The sequence below is a fragment of the Delphinus delphis genome, chromosome 11 (genome assembly GCF_949987515.2).
Source record: "Delphinus delphis chromosome 11, mDelDel1.2, whole genome shotgun sequence".
Lineage (NCBI taxonomy): Eukaryota > Metazoa > Chordata > Mammalia > Artiodactyla > Delphinidae > Delphinus > Delphinus delphis.
In genome coordinates, this window is record NC_082693.1 from 80,785,809 (window position 1) to 80,801,552 (window position 15,744).

A 15,744-nucleotide genomic window follows, 5' to 3' on the forward strand; every position below is an offset into this window, starting at 1 on the left:
TAAACCTCTCCCACCTTATATCACTAAATTTTTAGGAATCTAATTGGGGATTTTATATTAAGTCCCACTGAATTCTGTGTTTTTACTTTGAGCCAAGAATCTGTTTATTGAGATAATTTTTCATGTAAGATCAATTATTTGCCATGTTTGCTATTCCTCCCTAACATGTGCAGACCTGACTATAATAGATGATTGGTTTTTTCAAAGAAAAATACTGACTATGACTAATCCAAGAACTGAATATTTATTTAGCATTTCACTAGAGAAATCCCCTCTATGTTGACATTGAGTGATTATTAGAAAGTCTAGACAAAGCTTGACAAAGTCTATGAAACATAAAAATCAAGATGGCATGTTTTTAACAACACAAAAGAAAATAGCTCTTTTTCTGTGACTGACAGAAAACCATATTAAACTTTTCTTTTTTTTTTTAGTAATGAGTAAACAAAGGCTTGAAAAGATCAAACATCTTCCAAAGGTCACTCTGCTAGTAAGTGGCGGAACAAGAATGCAAACCCAGGTTTATGCTATTAACTGCTAGACTAAGTTACCTCCCTAAAAAATTGAAACTCCATGCTTGATGGAAAAACACTTGTCCTTGTACTCTGAAATTCACCTCCAAATAATTAAACATGTTTTTCGATGATGATGGTTTATTTACAAGAAGATGTGCACTCACATGCAGTGTCTGCCTTCTTATGTATTTATTCATTCAATGAACTTTCACTGAGAGACCACTACATTCAAGGCATTGTGCTAGGCAGGATGTGATTACAGAGGTCAATCAAATACAGATCATGCCATCAAGGAGTCTATAAGAAGTAATATTTAAAAATGCATAAACTTACAAGACAAAATAGAACAGAGATGTGACATGAAAGATAAAAGCAATTGTGTCTGAAATTCAGAAGAGTGTCTCTTTTATCCTAGTAGCCATTTAGCTAAAGGATCTTCTTAGATTCACTAAAGGTACAAATTTTCTTCCTAGGGTAAAAATAGAGACAAAAATCTTACCATTCTGATTCTGGATTTTTCCTTGCGTGTACATTTAGTACATATATATGGTTAATGGTATCAGTTTCAAAATACAAATATAGGTCAACAGAACCTATGCATTCCCTAAATCCTGGAGAATCTGTTAGGACAAACCAAACCTGGGCTTAATACACAGCAGCCTTGAGTCATCACTTCCAAAAAATTTGTTCAACTATGTAAGACATGAATTATTAAAGTTACAAATACCCTTCTGAATATTATATTCCCAATAAAATAATAGTTACCACTGCTTAAGATTTAGCTCCACTATTTAAAAAATTCATATATGCTAAAGAATCACTTACAATCTTGTAAGAAGAACACTCTATATAGAAAATTCATTTCCCGAAGTACTCTGATTCTGACAGGAACTGGATGAGATAGCCACTAAAGTCTCTCACAATTCTGAAATTTCTGCATTCCTGATATTAAGCTCTAGAATTGTGTTAAAATATGTTTGAAAGTTAACTTTGTATCAAAAACACCATTTGAATTTTAGGCAGCCTAATTTGAGTCTATTTTAAGACTTGAAAATTTTGGCACCAAATTAACTATATTTTCCGATAGACAACCCTCCCCACCCTGAGAGTGCTCTCATGCAATTTATAGAAGCTTGGCATAAAAACTGAGAAGTTGAACCTGAAATCTTAAAATGCTAAATATCTCATACTTCAGAAAGCTTAAACATAATTAAGGATTCTACATTGGACCGAAAGTGAAATAACATAAAAGAGATAAGCGAGAAGAGTTAAATAGCTCAAAACCTGCCAACAGGGCTTCCCTGGTGGCGCAGTGGCTGAGAGTCCGCCTGCCAATGCAGGGCACACGAGAGTTCGTGCCCTGGTCCGGGAAGATCCCACATGCCGCAGAGCGGCTGGGCCCGTGAGCCATGGCCGCTGAGCCTGCGCGTCCGGAGCCTGTGCTCTGCATCGGGAGAGGCCACAACAGTGAGAGGCACGCGTACCGCAAAAAAAAAAAAAAACAGAAAGAAAGAAAAACCTGCCAACACAACCCCTTTCAAACAATAACCTTTAGATGCTGCTTGTGTCTAGGTTTCCCCTCAGAAGAAAAATTACATAATGCATTTCATCCCTGATGCTTCTTATTTATTTCTCAGAAGCACAGGCTGATGAGGCAATAATGCCTTTTTAATTTTATATCTTAAAACAATGTCTTCCTGAAACCTAAATTCTGAAATTTGCTCTAATGATCTTATGTTATCATCAAATTTCTCTAAGGCATCGTGTGTTCACATTTAAGAGTAGTGTACATTGTTTACAGACTTGGAGGGAAAGCTGCAAATATGACTTGGAAAAACAAATGAAGAGAATAGAAAATTTTTTTCAGATAATTTTATATTCTTTCAAAAACCTAAATTTCAGGGGTTGAAAAGAATGTGAAGATATTTATATTTCTTCAAAATTTACATTCTAGATTATATAATGTCTTAATTCAACTTAGAAAATGATTCCATATGCATATTACAAAAGAAATAAAAACAGACTGACTTTTGAATTAAAATTTATGCAAAATAAAATGTAATTTTAACTTGAGATGCCCTTCACATTAAATGTAAAACCTTCCATCAAATAGATACAATCATAAGAAGAATTTAATTTCTAATTCACTTATTTTAGTAAAATTATTCAAACTACCACCTTAAGGCTAATATTTTAATAAAACCCAAACCTCCAATACAAAAATAAAAGTTCTTACATAAGACGGCTGATTTTGTATTTTAAATTACTGAATTAGAGCGCCCTCTATCGGAAGAAAAAAGCAATAAAAGCTAAACTGATGAAGAATAGTTAAAATACCCACAAAATTCAAGCCAAATAATTAATATGAAAAATACATTTATTAATAACATAAATGCTACAAAACATATTTTCCTTACATTTTGATTTCTTTTAAATTTTGGAATTATTTTTCATATTACAATGAAGAAGTTGAATGTTTCATATAATCTAAAATTAAAGTTTAAATGAACCCAAGTGCCCACCCTCAGCCAAAAATGTGAATAATAAACAAACCTGTTTTCCACATTTGATACTGCATTAAAATATAGAAATAATTGTAATTTAGGACTGTGGCTGGACTATACTTTGAATTTTCCTGAATGATAAACTAAAAAGCTCCCTAATTCAAGAGAGCTCTTACACTGGACAGTATGGGAATTAGGCTGGGCACCAGAAGATCTATCAAATTTATTTAGATCTAAAATTCTATAATCCTGTGGTGTTATCAAGACCTCAGTTCAGATGCATCATCTGAGGCCTGAATTACCTCAGTAAGGTCCCAGCAGATTTTTGGTCCTCTAGGCCAATAATGTGCATGTTAGAATAAACTTTTTAAAAGAACAATGCTCAAAGAATCAACACTGTGAAAATGACTATACAACCCAAATCAATCTACAGATTCAATGCAATCCCTATCAAACTGCCAGTGGCATTTTTCACAGAACTAGAACAAAAAATTGCGTAATTTGTATGGAAACACAAAAGACCCCAAATAGCGAAGGCAATCTTGAGAAAGAAAAAGGGAGCTGCGGGAATCAGGCTCCCGGACTTCAGACTATACTACAAAGCTACAGTAATCAAGACAGTATGGTACAGTACTGGCACAAAAACAGAAATATAGATGAATGGAACAGGAGAGAAAGCCCAGAGATAAACCCATGCACATATGGTCACCTTATCTTTGATAAAGGAGGCAAGAGTATACAATGGAGAAAAGACATCCTCTTCAATAAGTAGTGCTGGGAAAACTGGACAGCTACATGTAAAAGAATGAAATTAGAACACTCCCTGGGCTTCCCTGTTGGCACAGTGGTTGAGAGTCCGCCTGCTGACTCACAACAGTGAGAGGCCCATGTACCGCAAAAAAAAAAAAAAAAAAGAACACTCCCTAACACCGTATACAAAAATAAACTCAAAATGGATTAAAGACCTAAATGTAAGGCCAGACACTATCAAACTCTTAGAGGAAAACATAGGTAGAATGGACATATATACACTACCAAACGTAAAATAGATAGCTAGTGGGAAGCAGCCACATAGCACAGGGAGATCAGCTCGGTGCTTTGTGACCACCTAGAGGGGTGGGATAGGGAGGGTGGGAGGGAGGGAGATGCAAGAGGGAAGAGGTATGGGGACATATGCATACGTATAACTGATTCACTTTGTTATAAAGCAGAAACTAACACACCATTGTAAAGCAATTATACTCCAATAAAGATGTTAAAAAAGAAACAAAAAAAAACAAAAAAAACATAGGCAGAACACTCTATGACATAAATTACAGCAAGATCCTTTTTGACCCACCTCCTAGAGAAATGGAAATAAAAACAAAAATAAACAGATGGGACCTAATGAAACTTAAAAGCTTTTGCACAGCAAAGGAAACCATAAACAAGACCAAAAGACAACCCTCAGAATGGGAGAAAATATTTGCTAATGAAGCAACTGACAAAGGATTAATCTCCAAAATATACGAGCAGCTCATACAGCTCAGTATCAAAAAAACAAACAACCCAATCCAAAAATGGGCAGAAGACCTAAATAGACATTTCTCCAAAGACGATATACAGATTGCCAACAAACACATGAAAGGATGCTCAACATCACTAATCATTAGAGAAATGCAAATCAAAACTACAATGAGGTATCACCTCACACCAGTCAGAATGGCCATCATCAAAAAATCTACAAATAATAAATGCTGGAGAGGGTGTGAAGAAAAGGGAACCCTCTGGCACTATTGGTAGGAATGTAAATTGATACAGCCACTATGGAGAATAGTATGGAGGTTCCTTAAAAAACTAAAAATAGAACTATCATATGACCCAGCAATCCCACTACTGGGCATATACCTTGAAAAAACCATAATTCAGAGTCATGTACCACAATATTCACTGCAGCACTATTTACAATAGCCAGGACATGGAAGCAACCTAAGTGTCCATCAACAGATGAATGGATAAAGATGTGGCACATATATACAATGGAATATTACTCAGCCATAAAAAGAAATGAAATTCAGTTATTTGTAGTGAGGTGGATGGACCTAGAGTCTGTCATACAGAGTGAAGTAAGTCAAAAAGAGAAAAACAAATACTGTATGCTAACACATATATATGGAATCTAAAAAAAAAAAAAAAAAGGTTCTGAAGAACCTAGGGGTAGGACAGGAATAAAGACACAGATGGGAATGGACTTGAGGACATGGGAAGGGGGAAGGGTAAGCTGGGACGAAGTGAGAGAATGGCATGGACATATATACACTATCAAATGTAAAATAGATAGCTAGTGGGAAGCAGCCGCATAGCACAGGGAGATCAGCTTGGTGCTTTGTGACCACCTAGAGGGGTGGGATAGGGAGGGTGGGAGGGAGACGCAAGAGGGAGGGGATATGGGGATATATGTATACATATAGCTGATTCACTTTGTTATACAGCAGAAACTAACACAACAATGTAAAGCAATTATACTCCAATAAAGATGCTTAAAAAAAAAAAAAAAAGAACAATGCTCAGAGTCAGCCAAAACAATTCTGATTTAATTGGTCTGCCATGATACCTGAGGGTGTCAGTATTTTCTGAAGTCTTCCCAGATAAGTCTAATGTATGACCATTGCTGAGAGTCACTGTTTGAATCCCTCCCCAGAACATCTGACATATAGTTACCACTTTTATCTTCTAAAAATGTCACCTTCATGAAAGAACTCCCATACTCAAAAGTTATTCCCCTCAGCATCAATATTAAACTTCTGACTAGCTCCCCAAATCTAATTATTTGTCCCTGTTCTCTAAGTAAATAGTTGAGTGGTAAGGGGTATGGCTCCAAGCCCCAGACTGCCTTTGTTCAGATCCTGGCCCTGGTACTTACCGTGTAAACTTGGGAAAGTCATACAATTTCTCTGTGCCTCCGTTTTCTCATCTGTAAAATGGGAGGAATAATACTACCTATATCATAGGGTTAGTGTGAGGATTAAATTGGTTAATATAAATAAAGTGTTCCATCAGTGTTAAATATTATCGTTACTTATCCAGCTTTACTCCCCATTACATTTCAAAACAAATTCTTATGGTAAATCATCCTCATGTTAAATGCTAGGCCTCACCTTTGTGCTTTTGCACATCCTATTTCTGCAGGCTAGAATCCTCTCCCATTCATTCATTCCAATACAAGTGCAAAGAATGTGTCCCCTTCCTCCATATCCCAGTTTAATTTCTCCCTACCACCATGAAGACTTCAATGAATACCTATAAATCACTAACCTCTCCCTTTAAAAAAACATTCCTTTGGCCACAGGGTAGTTTATTATAAGAAATGTAGCTGGTAAGTAATGACATTGGCTCTGAGTTTGAATCCTAGATCTGCCAATTGCCAGCTGAGTCATTTCCCAAATCTGTAACTCCATTGTTAGGATTACTGTGTGGATGAGGTGGCATAAGTCATATGAAGCATTAGAGCAGCAAATAGCAAGCACCTAATAAATGTCAGCTCTTGTAATATATATTTGTTGTTTATATGTTAGTCTTGTCTGCACGCTGCAATTGAAGACTTCTTGGGGTAGAAAGTTTGAACTTCCTGAAGTCAGAAACCGCATCTCATTATTGCTATTATAAATTCTACAGCTCACAACGTGGTAATGACCATCTATATCAGGTGATCTGTAAGTACTCAATTAAATTTTTTGCATAATTTGAGAGTATAATTCATTTTAAAAACTTGGAAAAACACTTTTGATAAATGGAAACAGATATTCAACAAAACAAGAATGACCCAAATAAAACACAGGCTGTAGAGAAGATTCTAAGAAATTGCATTACTTTTAAACATTCAATAACAAGTTTCCACCGGATTCAACTTCTGAAAGGCCACTTCCAATAAAGCCTTTTATGTGTCTAAAATCCTTTAGATTTTTCTCATTTCCTAAAAAATAAATACCAAAATTCTCACCCTGACATTCAAAATCATCCATGGCCTGACCTTGACCTATCTTCTAATCTTATCTCCCATTGTCCCCGTTTATAAACTTTATTATTCCAGATAAATAGAACTGCTTGCTCTTACTCATATGTACCCTATGCTTTTCTGCCTCACGTAACCTTTAATATTTTGTATGACAATATTTTCAAAGAACTCAATATAAAGTTTGTCACAGGAACAAACAGTGATTGCTTGTATGGAAGTACAAACTTTAATTTTGAACTTAACTTCAACTTATGAGCATTCATTTCTCCCTTACTACTATCACAATAACAGTCTTTGACTTACAGAAAAACTTGGCCATCATTTCCCCAAATTATGTCACCCTCTAAATGCCAAAAGCCCCTGCCATCCCCACCCAAAAGCTATAAGTTTGAATTACGTTCTCCAAGCAGATCATGTAGAGCCCAAAGTGCACAAGATACCAATTGAATAAAAGAAAAAAAATTAGATCTTCTATTTTACACTTATTCTTTATCCTCTTCACTTGAATTTCTCTTGTAGTATATGCCCCATAATTTATAGCATATATTCGTAGAATACGTGTGTGTATATATGTGTACGTATATATATATATATAAAATTATAAATACATTTGGGATGTTTGCTCAAAATTTGTTTACTACTGGTACCTACAACAAGAAAAGTTTAGAAACCACTGGTCTAGAAAATTAGGGCTTTCAGAAAATCTGTGGGTTAAGAAGTAGAGGGTCCGAAGCAGCCACTTAGTGGACCTGAACACCATGTACTGTTTATGTACGATAAATATGTTTTAATTTCTAACCAACTTTCAAGAAAATGTTGAAATGTAACTGGTTTGTAATTGGAGTTAACATAGACCTGTTTTAGATTTATTTAAAACTAGGAGTTTTGTCCTAACATTAAAATTACTACAGTAAATATTTCATCAATATAAAAATTTCATTTGGTAAAACCTACAAGTATTTACTTCAGTATATATATAATTAATCATAATAATTCAAAAGAGCTTTTATTGGCGCCAATAATGTGATGTTTTCAAAAGACAGGGTGACAAAGGATAAAAAGAAAAAACAGGCCTAGAAGGTAAGACTGGCCATGGACCTAGACAAGCAAATACTACCCTGGGAAACTGTCACTGCTCACATTAAGTAACTAAATGAAGTAAATGTTCTCATAACAGTCACTATACTTAGCAATTTTTTTTTAGCTTTCATAAATAAAATGACATACTTAACACAATCCACTCTATTATGGGCTTTTGAAGAAAGTGTAATATTTCTATAACAAACTAAGTTCTAAAAGTGAGAAAAGGTTTCATATCATAATAATGCATTTCCTTTAATACCAATGCATCCTATAAATCCTTCCTCTATAGGATAAAAGACAGGTACACAAATCTTGACTTTAATCTGATTGATTCTCTACAATTTTTCTTGCTATCGTGTTAACATAAAAATCCAAATAAGCAAGCATCTCTAACACATGATTTAAATTCTGAGCTTATAGGTTGCATGCAAATCCATTTGGATTTGCATAAGATTATAGAAATATGCAGGTCAAACTTTCCACAACGTCTCTCACCTATTATGACTTACGGAGTGGCTGGGGAAGTATATACGCATGGCTCAGCTTTGTCTTTCTTCTTCAAGATGGGGTTAGACTCAGATCATAGAGAGAACAGGGAAAAGAGACAAAAGGAAGGTTTTCTTTTTTCTTTGGAAACCAATATCATTATGCCCAATAAAACTAAAAGAACATAAAGAAACTATGAATTCATGTGTTAAGAGGGTCCAACAGTGAGATCATCACAATCCATAAGCGATTTAGCAAAGCATTTCTTCCCTACACAGGCAGTGAGAATGAAACACCAATGAATATCAGGGCAAGAGCAACAGGAAGCTTGACATTTGACACTGGCTAAATCTGAAGACAGGATAACACATAAATCCTATGCCTCTCAGGTACACAACAAACTGGCAAAGACAGACGCATTGTCTTCTTTCCCCCCTTACTTACTACACTCTGGCTTCCATTTTTCCCAAGTTCTTCCTCTGAAATCTTGCTCAAATTATCTAAGTAGTGGTCTGATATTGTGTGGCACAAATCTTCAAAAGAATAATCCTTTTCTTGACAGAGCTTTATTTCATCCAAGAGTTTTGATAATTCACCAGTCACAGTTTCACCTGTAAGAAAACAGTAAATTTTTCAAAAGTTTCAAGAAAGAATACTGCTAAAACTTGATGTTAAACAATAAAAATATAACTAGTATGGTGCTAGAACTCAAAATATGGCAAACAAGATTAAGTTGTCAGAAAATTTATTTTGCTGAAAGCAAGGTACTAAATCATAATTAGTACAATAATGTTAAAAGACAAAGAGAAATTCCAGTTTTGCCTATCTTTATTCTTTCTCAAAATGGAAATAAGTATTGAAGGTTTACATATATGTAGTACATAAAAGCATCTGGAATTACAATTCCTAAGGCTTCATTTACTACAGCATTTAGTCTTCAGTAGTCTTTTATGGGCATTATACTTCACTGACAGAATTCATTCAACAATTCATTAACAAATTTGAAATGGTGCTGGGAGCCTACTTCCTAGGTTCAATAAAAAGAAACAGAACATATTTAAACAAATAATTATGTAAGTAATTAATAAATTATGATATAAAGGGACAACAGAAGGAACAGATATATAATCTGCATCAACTGTCAACATGACTATTTTGTAGGCTGCATGCAAATATTCATTTTTTTCTAATTATTCTCAGAAAGGAACTTCATCCCAATAATTCATTCTGAAAAAAACCTAGCAGTTACAATCCATATATAAATATTTTTATTCTACATTAAAAACATACCTTAGGAAAAATAAGTCAACTGTGAAATACCCACTCCATGTAAACTTCATGACAGCAGGGATTGCTGTCCCTTTGATCACCACTGTATCTCAGGACCAAGAATACTGCCTGACAAATAGCAGGAGCTCAATAAATGTTGACTGAATAAATGGATAAAATATAGAGTATAACTTATTAGACCTGACATTTTCACAAGTATGAGCCTTTTTGTACATATAGGACAAACATAACAGTTTAGTACATAGCAGACTAGTATCATTTCAAGGGTTTTACAATTAGCTACTCACTTTTGGTCTTCTGGGAAGGAGACTCAACAGGAGATGAAATATGTGTTTCTTGGGTTGTATCTTCCTGTATGTGTGCTTCAAGGACTGTTGATCTTCCCACGCCGTCTAAATATTCTGTGTATATAAGTTTTTGAAATTACATACTTGAATTCATTTATTTAAAAAACTTTAACTTTGTTTTACATTTTTTTTTTTTTTTTTTTTTGCGGTACGCAGGCCTCTCACTGTTGTGGTCTCTCCTGTTGTGGAGCACAGGCTCTGGACGCGCAGGCTCAGCGGCCATGGCTCATGGGCCCAGCTACTCTGCGGTATGTGGGATCTTCCCGGACCGGGGCACAAACCCGTGTCCCCTGCATCGGCAGACGGACTCTCAACCACTGCGCCACCAGGGAAGCCCTACTTTGTTTTACTTTTGATGGTCATTTTTTCATTTATTTCTTTATATCCTAAGTTTTTAAAGAACTTCAAAAAATCAAACAAAGAACTTCATGATGAGCTATTAATTTAAAGCTTTTTCATTAAAACAGAAAAGATATTTTAGAAGAGACTCATGAATACTTTTTCTGAAACTAAATTTTTGTCACAACCTTTCCTTAACATCCTCAGTTTCTGTAAATATATCCTACCTGAAGGTTGAAAACTCTCTGAATGATGCTTTGAATAGACTTCATCCCTAAACAGGGATATCAAATTCAGATGGATATAATGATCAGTCAGGTAACATACATGCATGAAGTGGGATAAGTTTAATTTATGATGGTGTTGTAATCTTGTAAGATAAGCACAATTGCGTATTGAACTTTAGTTCAACAAAGAAATAATGTTCTTCCACATTCTTTTTTTATTGACATTTATTTTATTTTTTTAATTTTATTTCATTTCATTTTATTTGGCTGTGCCGCGTGGCATTCAGGCTCCTAGTTCTGTGACCAGGGATCAAACCCAGGCCCTGGCAGTGTGAGTGCAGAGTCCCAACAACTGGACAGCCAGGGAATTCCCTATTATTGACATTTTACCTTTTTTTTTTTTTTTTTTTGTCCCACACTCAGCCTGTCTCTCATTTTTCCAATTCTGATGAGGATATAATAATAATAAAACTTAAATATTGCTTACTATGCACCCAGCAGTGTTCTAAGTATTTAATATAAATTAACTCATTTAATCTTCACAAAACTATGACACAGGCACTAGTACTATCTCAGTTTTAAAGGTGACAACTAAAGGGGGAGGATTATTAACTTGGCCACGTTCATTCAGCTAATAAGTGGCAAAGCCAGATAGATACAAGAAGCATCTCACTTTTCTCTTAATCATAAGAAAATAGCATCTGAATGCAGGGATAAATGTCGATTAACATTCAACCTCAATGTAACAAAAAAAAATGGAAAGCCTGCAGAGCCTGGTTAACCAGAGAGCAGATGCCCCATCTAAAGTTCGGCAATGAAGTAAAACGAAAGCCTGCATTTTTTTGAGAAACCCAAACTGGGGAGTTAGCTGAAATCCTAGATTTTTAAATGCTGAAAGCTAATTCAATTTTTACAGAAACACAGTGTGAGCCAAAAGTATGTGATCTAAACAAAACATATCTGCTACCCGCCAAAAGGCATTCAGCCCACAATGGATGGTTTGTTTACAGCCTCTGGCTAAGGGGTTAAATCAATACTCGCACTTCTTTATTCCGAAGGAACCCCTTCTTCTTGAAATTCACTTAAGAAACTTTGTGTTATCATGCCAACCACTTTTGTTTTCATACTATCCAAATAGTTTCTATCTAAGAGCAATTCTACTAGGCAAATTCTAATAGGAAAAGAAAGCAACTTATGGGGTTCTATACTGAAAATTTCTGACTCAGGCAGTAATTTTATCTACTATAAATTGTCTTTACTACAATAACAAACTTTTTCATAAGACTTAAAATGTACCAGTGATTTGGGACTTCCTTGGCGGTGCAGTGGTTAAGAACCTGGCAGCCAATGCAGGGGACATTGGATCTTCCTGGTCCAGGAAGATCTCACATGCTGCGGAGCAACTAAGCCCATGTGCCACAACTACTGAGCCTGCACTCTAGAGCCCACGAGCCACAACTACTGAGCCCACGAGCCGCAACTACTGAAGCCCGAGCACCTAGAGCCCATTCTCCGCAACAAGAGAAGCCACCGCAATGAGAAGCCCACCACACAGCAACGAAGAGTAGCCCCCGCTCCCTGAAACTAGAGAAACCCTGCACACAGCAACGAAAACCCAATGCAGCCATAAATTAATTAGTTAATTAATTTAAAATAAATAATAAACTGTACCAGTGATTTGAAAAGCAGGAATGCAGAGAATATAATGTGTTCACATTCTAAAATTTGACAATAATTTTAAAAATTCAAAGATGTCACAAATACTCCATCACAAATTGGCATACCTAATGAATCTTGACCATTTAAAAGAACAGACATTTACTCCTATATAATAACATTTTCATCTAAGTTGAACCAGTGCAATATGTTAGAAATGTCTGTAATTATGTCATGCCCCCTTTTTAGTGGATGACATTTATTTTGCTTCTCCTGAGAGACATATTATGCACAAGTCTCAGTTTTTTTAAAGTTCAGTTAGAGGCAAAAATCCAATATGAAATACAAAGTGCCTAGAAGGGAAAGACTTCTTTAAATACTGTATATATCACTCTTTTATTTTTCACTTTTCATTCAACTTGACTTTAATTTGAATTAATATGACGAGCCATACTTGTATCCGCCTCTGATTTATCTCTATATGCGCTTGACTTGCAATTAACTTCTTTATTGACAAGAAAATTGTAGGGGTTTGAACTTCCCTGAGAGGTTTCAGAAGTAAAGAAAGAGAAGAACATAATGACCTCCTGTAGTGCATCTATTCTTTTCCCCTCTTTGGGCTTTGTTGACTCCTGTATCTATTATGCATGTCTCCTGCTCAACATGGTTTTAATTCACCTATCTCCTTGCAGGACAAAGCTGCTCTTCAGCTTCTCAAATGATATCCATTGGCACCCATCCCACCTCCCTCTATTACATTCACAGCCAATCTGTAACAACTGTAGGGGATAATCCCCACTGAACAGTGCAGGAGCTAAGTGGAAAGGAAAGAACAAACAACTGGATTTTTAAGGGAACATGTTACATATCAGGCCTAATCACCAAGCAGAAACGGAAAGCACTTAAATTTAAATTTTTCATAAAATTTTTAGATCAAATGGGGAAGTATGTAATCCTGCAAATGAAAAAGTAGTACCTAGGTGGTTGTCAAACCTTCAATAGACCTAGTAATTGCAACTAACTACAAATGTACTTTAAATGACCTTTATCAAAACCAAAGGCTGGCAAGACTGAATTATCTTGTACTACTGGATTTGGTAGGAAATAATCTGTATTCTTTCAACTAAGTACAATTTTGTTGTTGTTAACCCAGCATTTACACACCAGTTCTACCACTTAGAATAGGACATATAAGTCTGAGCAAGTCACTTAGCCTCTTGGAGCTTCAGTTTCCCTCATGTGCAAAAAGAAGAATAACGATATCTGACTTATCTACCTCACAGTTACAGAAAACAGACAAAATAACAGAAAATCCCTGAAAACTCTTAAAGCACTATTCAAGTGTAAGATAATACCTCAGCATCATCACTTTACAGTCCTAATACCTTCAAGTTCATAACTACATATTTATTACATGTGTTTAATTAAAAACGCTTTTTAATATCACATAAGTAAAAAAAAGTTTAGCTTTTAAAAAATTACTGAGCAGTTGAAAAACCGAAATAAAACATTAAAAGGTAGTAATTATTATTGAGCTTAAAAGTATACCAGAGAAAAAAGCAAATAATAAGTTCATTCAAAAGTAAATGTTAAAACCCAAGAGAAAACTAGGACAGTTTTAATTTAATCTTAACTGTAACGCAAACTCATCCATCATTCAATACTCTTTACCTTGTAAGAGACTTGCAATCTGGAGAGATTTCTGAGATGGATGTTCTTTCAGAATGTCTAAGACAGTTCTACCTAAGCTATCTTTTATGTTGGCATCAATTCCTGAAAGAAAAAGAAAAACCCACTAGATGTACACAAGTGGGGTATCATTAGAAGATACAGTCAATACATAACTGCTCTAATTTCAAAAGTATACAGACCAAGTACTTAAGGTGATTTTTTTAAATTAAGACACACACACACACACACACACACACACACACGATTTTAGTAAGAAAGAAGGTGGGAGACCACTGATGCCAAAGATTAGGAACATTCTTGATAATGAATTAACTCTTAAAGGGCACTGATCCATTCATTAATATTGTTTTTTCAGATTATAGCTAATTGAGGTTATAGCTAGTTAACTAATGGTAGCCTATCAAGCTGAAAAATATTACTGATTTAGAATTTAAATTCCTAAAGTATAATGGTCATTTTATATATTCTGTATAATATGGTAAAAATAAAAATAATGTACCATGTAAGTAGTATAAGAACAGTCTTAGAATACTTTAGTATTCACAGAAGTTGAAAAAGCAGGATTATTTTGAATTATTGTCCAAATACAAAGTCAAATATTTAATATTTATTTATGCAAGATTATATTCAATGTCAGCAATACTCATCAAATACCTGGTGAGCAAACTTCTTAAAGTTTGTAACTGAAATACCTTTGGAATTATTTTAATTCTCAAATGTTTATTGTAAAGAGATTTTATTGTAAAGAGTATAATGTAGCAAACAGCAAAAAGTTTATAAACTTCCCAAATATCTAAGCACAAACAAAGCCAGGTTTCAGGATCTAGCCTCAACAGTTAGTTCATTATAATGAAATTATTAGTATTTGCTTAAATTTTTATGGAAATGTGTTACCTGCACAAATTTAATTGGTTGCCTCATTTATTATATCATTGTGTTACATATCAAAGTTACATATACATGAAATTTTAACTTCACGTAAGAACAATCACAATGCAATAGTCTGCCAATACTTTTCATTTAACATTTTTACTGAGGAAAATAAACACACTAAATATAGTTTAAAACACAAAAGACTCACGTCAGTTGTTTACAAGCATAAATTTGTATCCATGCCTTATTATTTGAATATTATTTTATTTATTTTTGTATACAGCAGGCTCATATTAGTTATCTATTTTATACATATTAATGTATATATGTCAATCCCAATCTCCCAATTCATCACACCACCACCACATCCGCTCCCCACCGCTTCCCCTCCTTGGTGTCCGTACGTTTGTTCTCTATATCTGTGTCTCTATTTCTACCGTGCAAACTGGTTTATCTGTACCATTTTTCTAAGTTCCACATATATGCGTTAATATACGATATTTGTTTTTCTCTTTCTGACATACTTCACTCTGTATGGCAGTCTTTAGATTCATCCACGTCTCTACAAATGACCCAATTTCATTCCTTTTTATGGCTGAGTAATATTCCATTGTATATATATGTACCACATGTTTATCCATTTGTCTGTCAATGGGCATTTAGGTTGCTTCCATGACCTGGCTATTGTAAATAGTGCAACAATGAACATTGGGGTTCATGTGTCTATTTTTTTTTTTT

At 34.8% G+C, this 15,744-nt stretch overlaps 1 protein-coding gene across 5 annotated transcripts in view; it reads right to left on the bottom strand.

Annotated features, from left to right (window-relative positions):
• Positions 1-15,744, bottom strand: part of ANKS1B (ankyrin repeat and sterile alpha motif domain containing 1B) — a 1,152,360-nt gene that overhangs the window by 929,513 nt on the left and 207,103 nt on the right. For all 5 annotated transcript variants that reach the window (XM_060025438.1, XM_060025440.1, XM_060025439.1 and 2 more), the window contains exons 6-8: positions 14,113-14,214; positions 10,160-10,273; positions 9,027-9,193 (exon numbers count right to left, since the gene is read on the bottom strand). In XM_060025438.1, the coding sequence (XP_059881421.1) occupies positions 9,027-9,193; positions 10,160-10,273; positions 14,113-14,214 (383 nt within the window). The remainder of the gene's footprint in view (positions 1-9,026; positions 9,194-10,159; positions 10,274-14,112; positions 14,215-15,744) is intronic.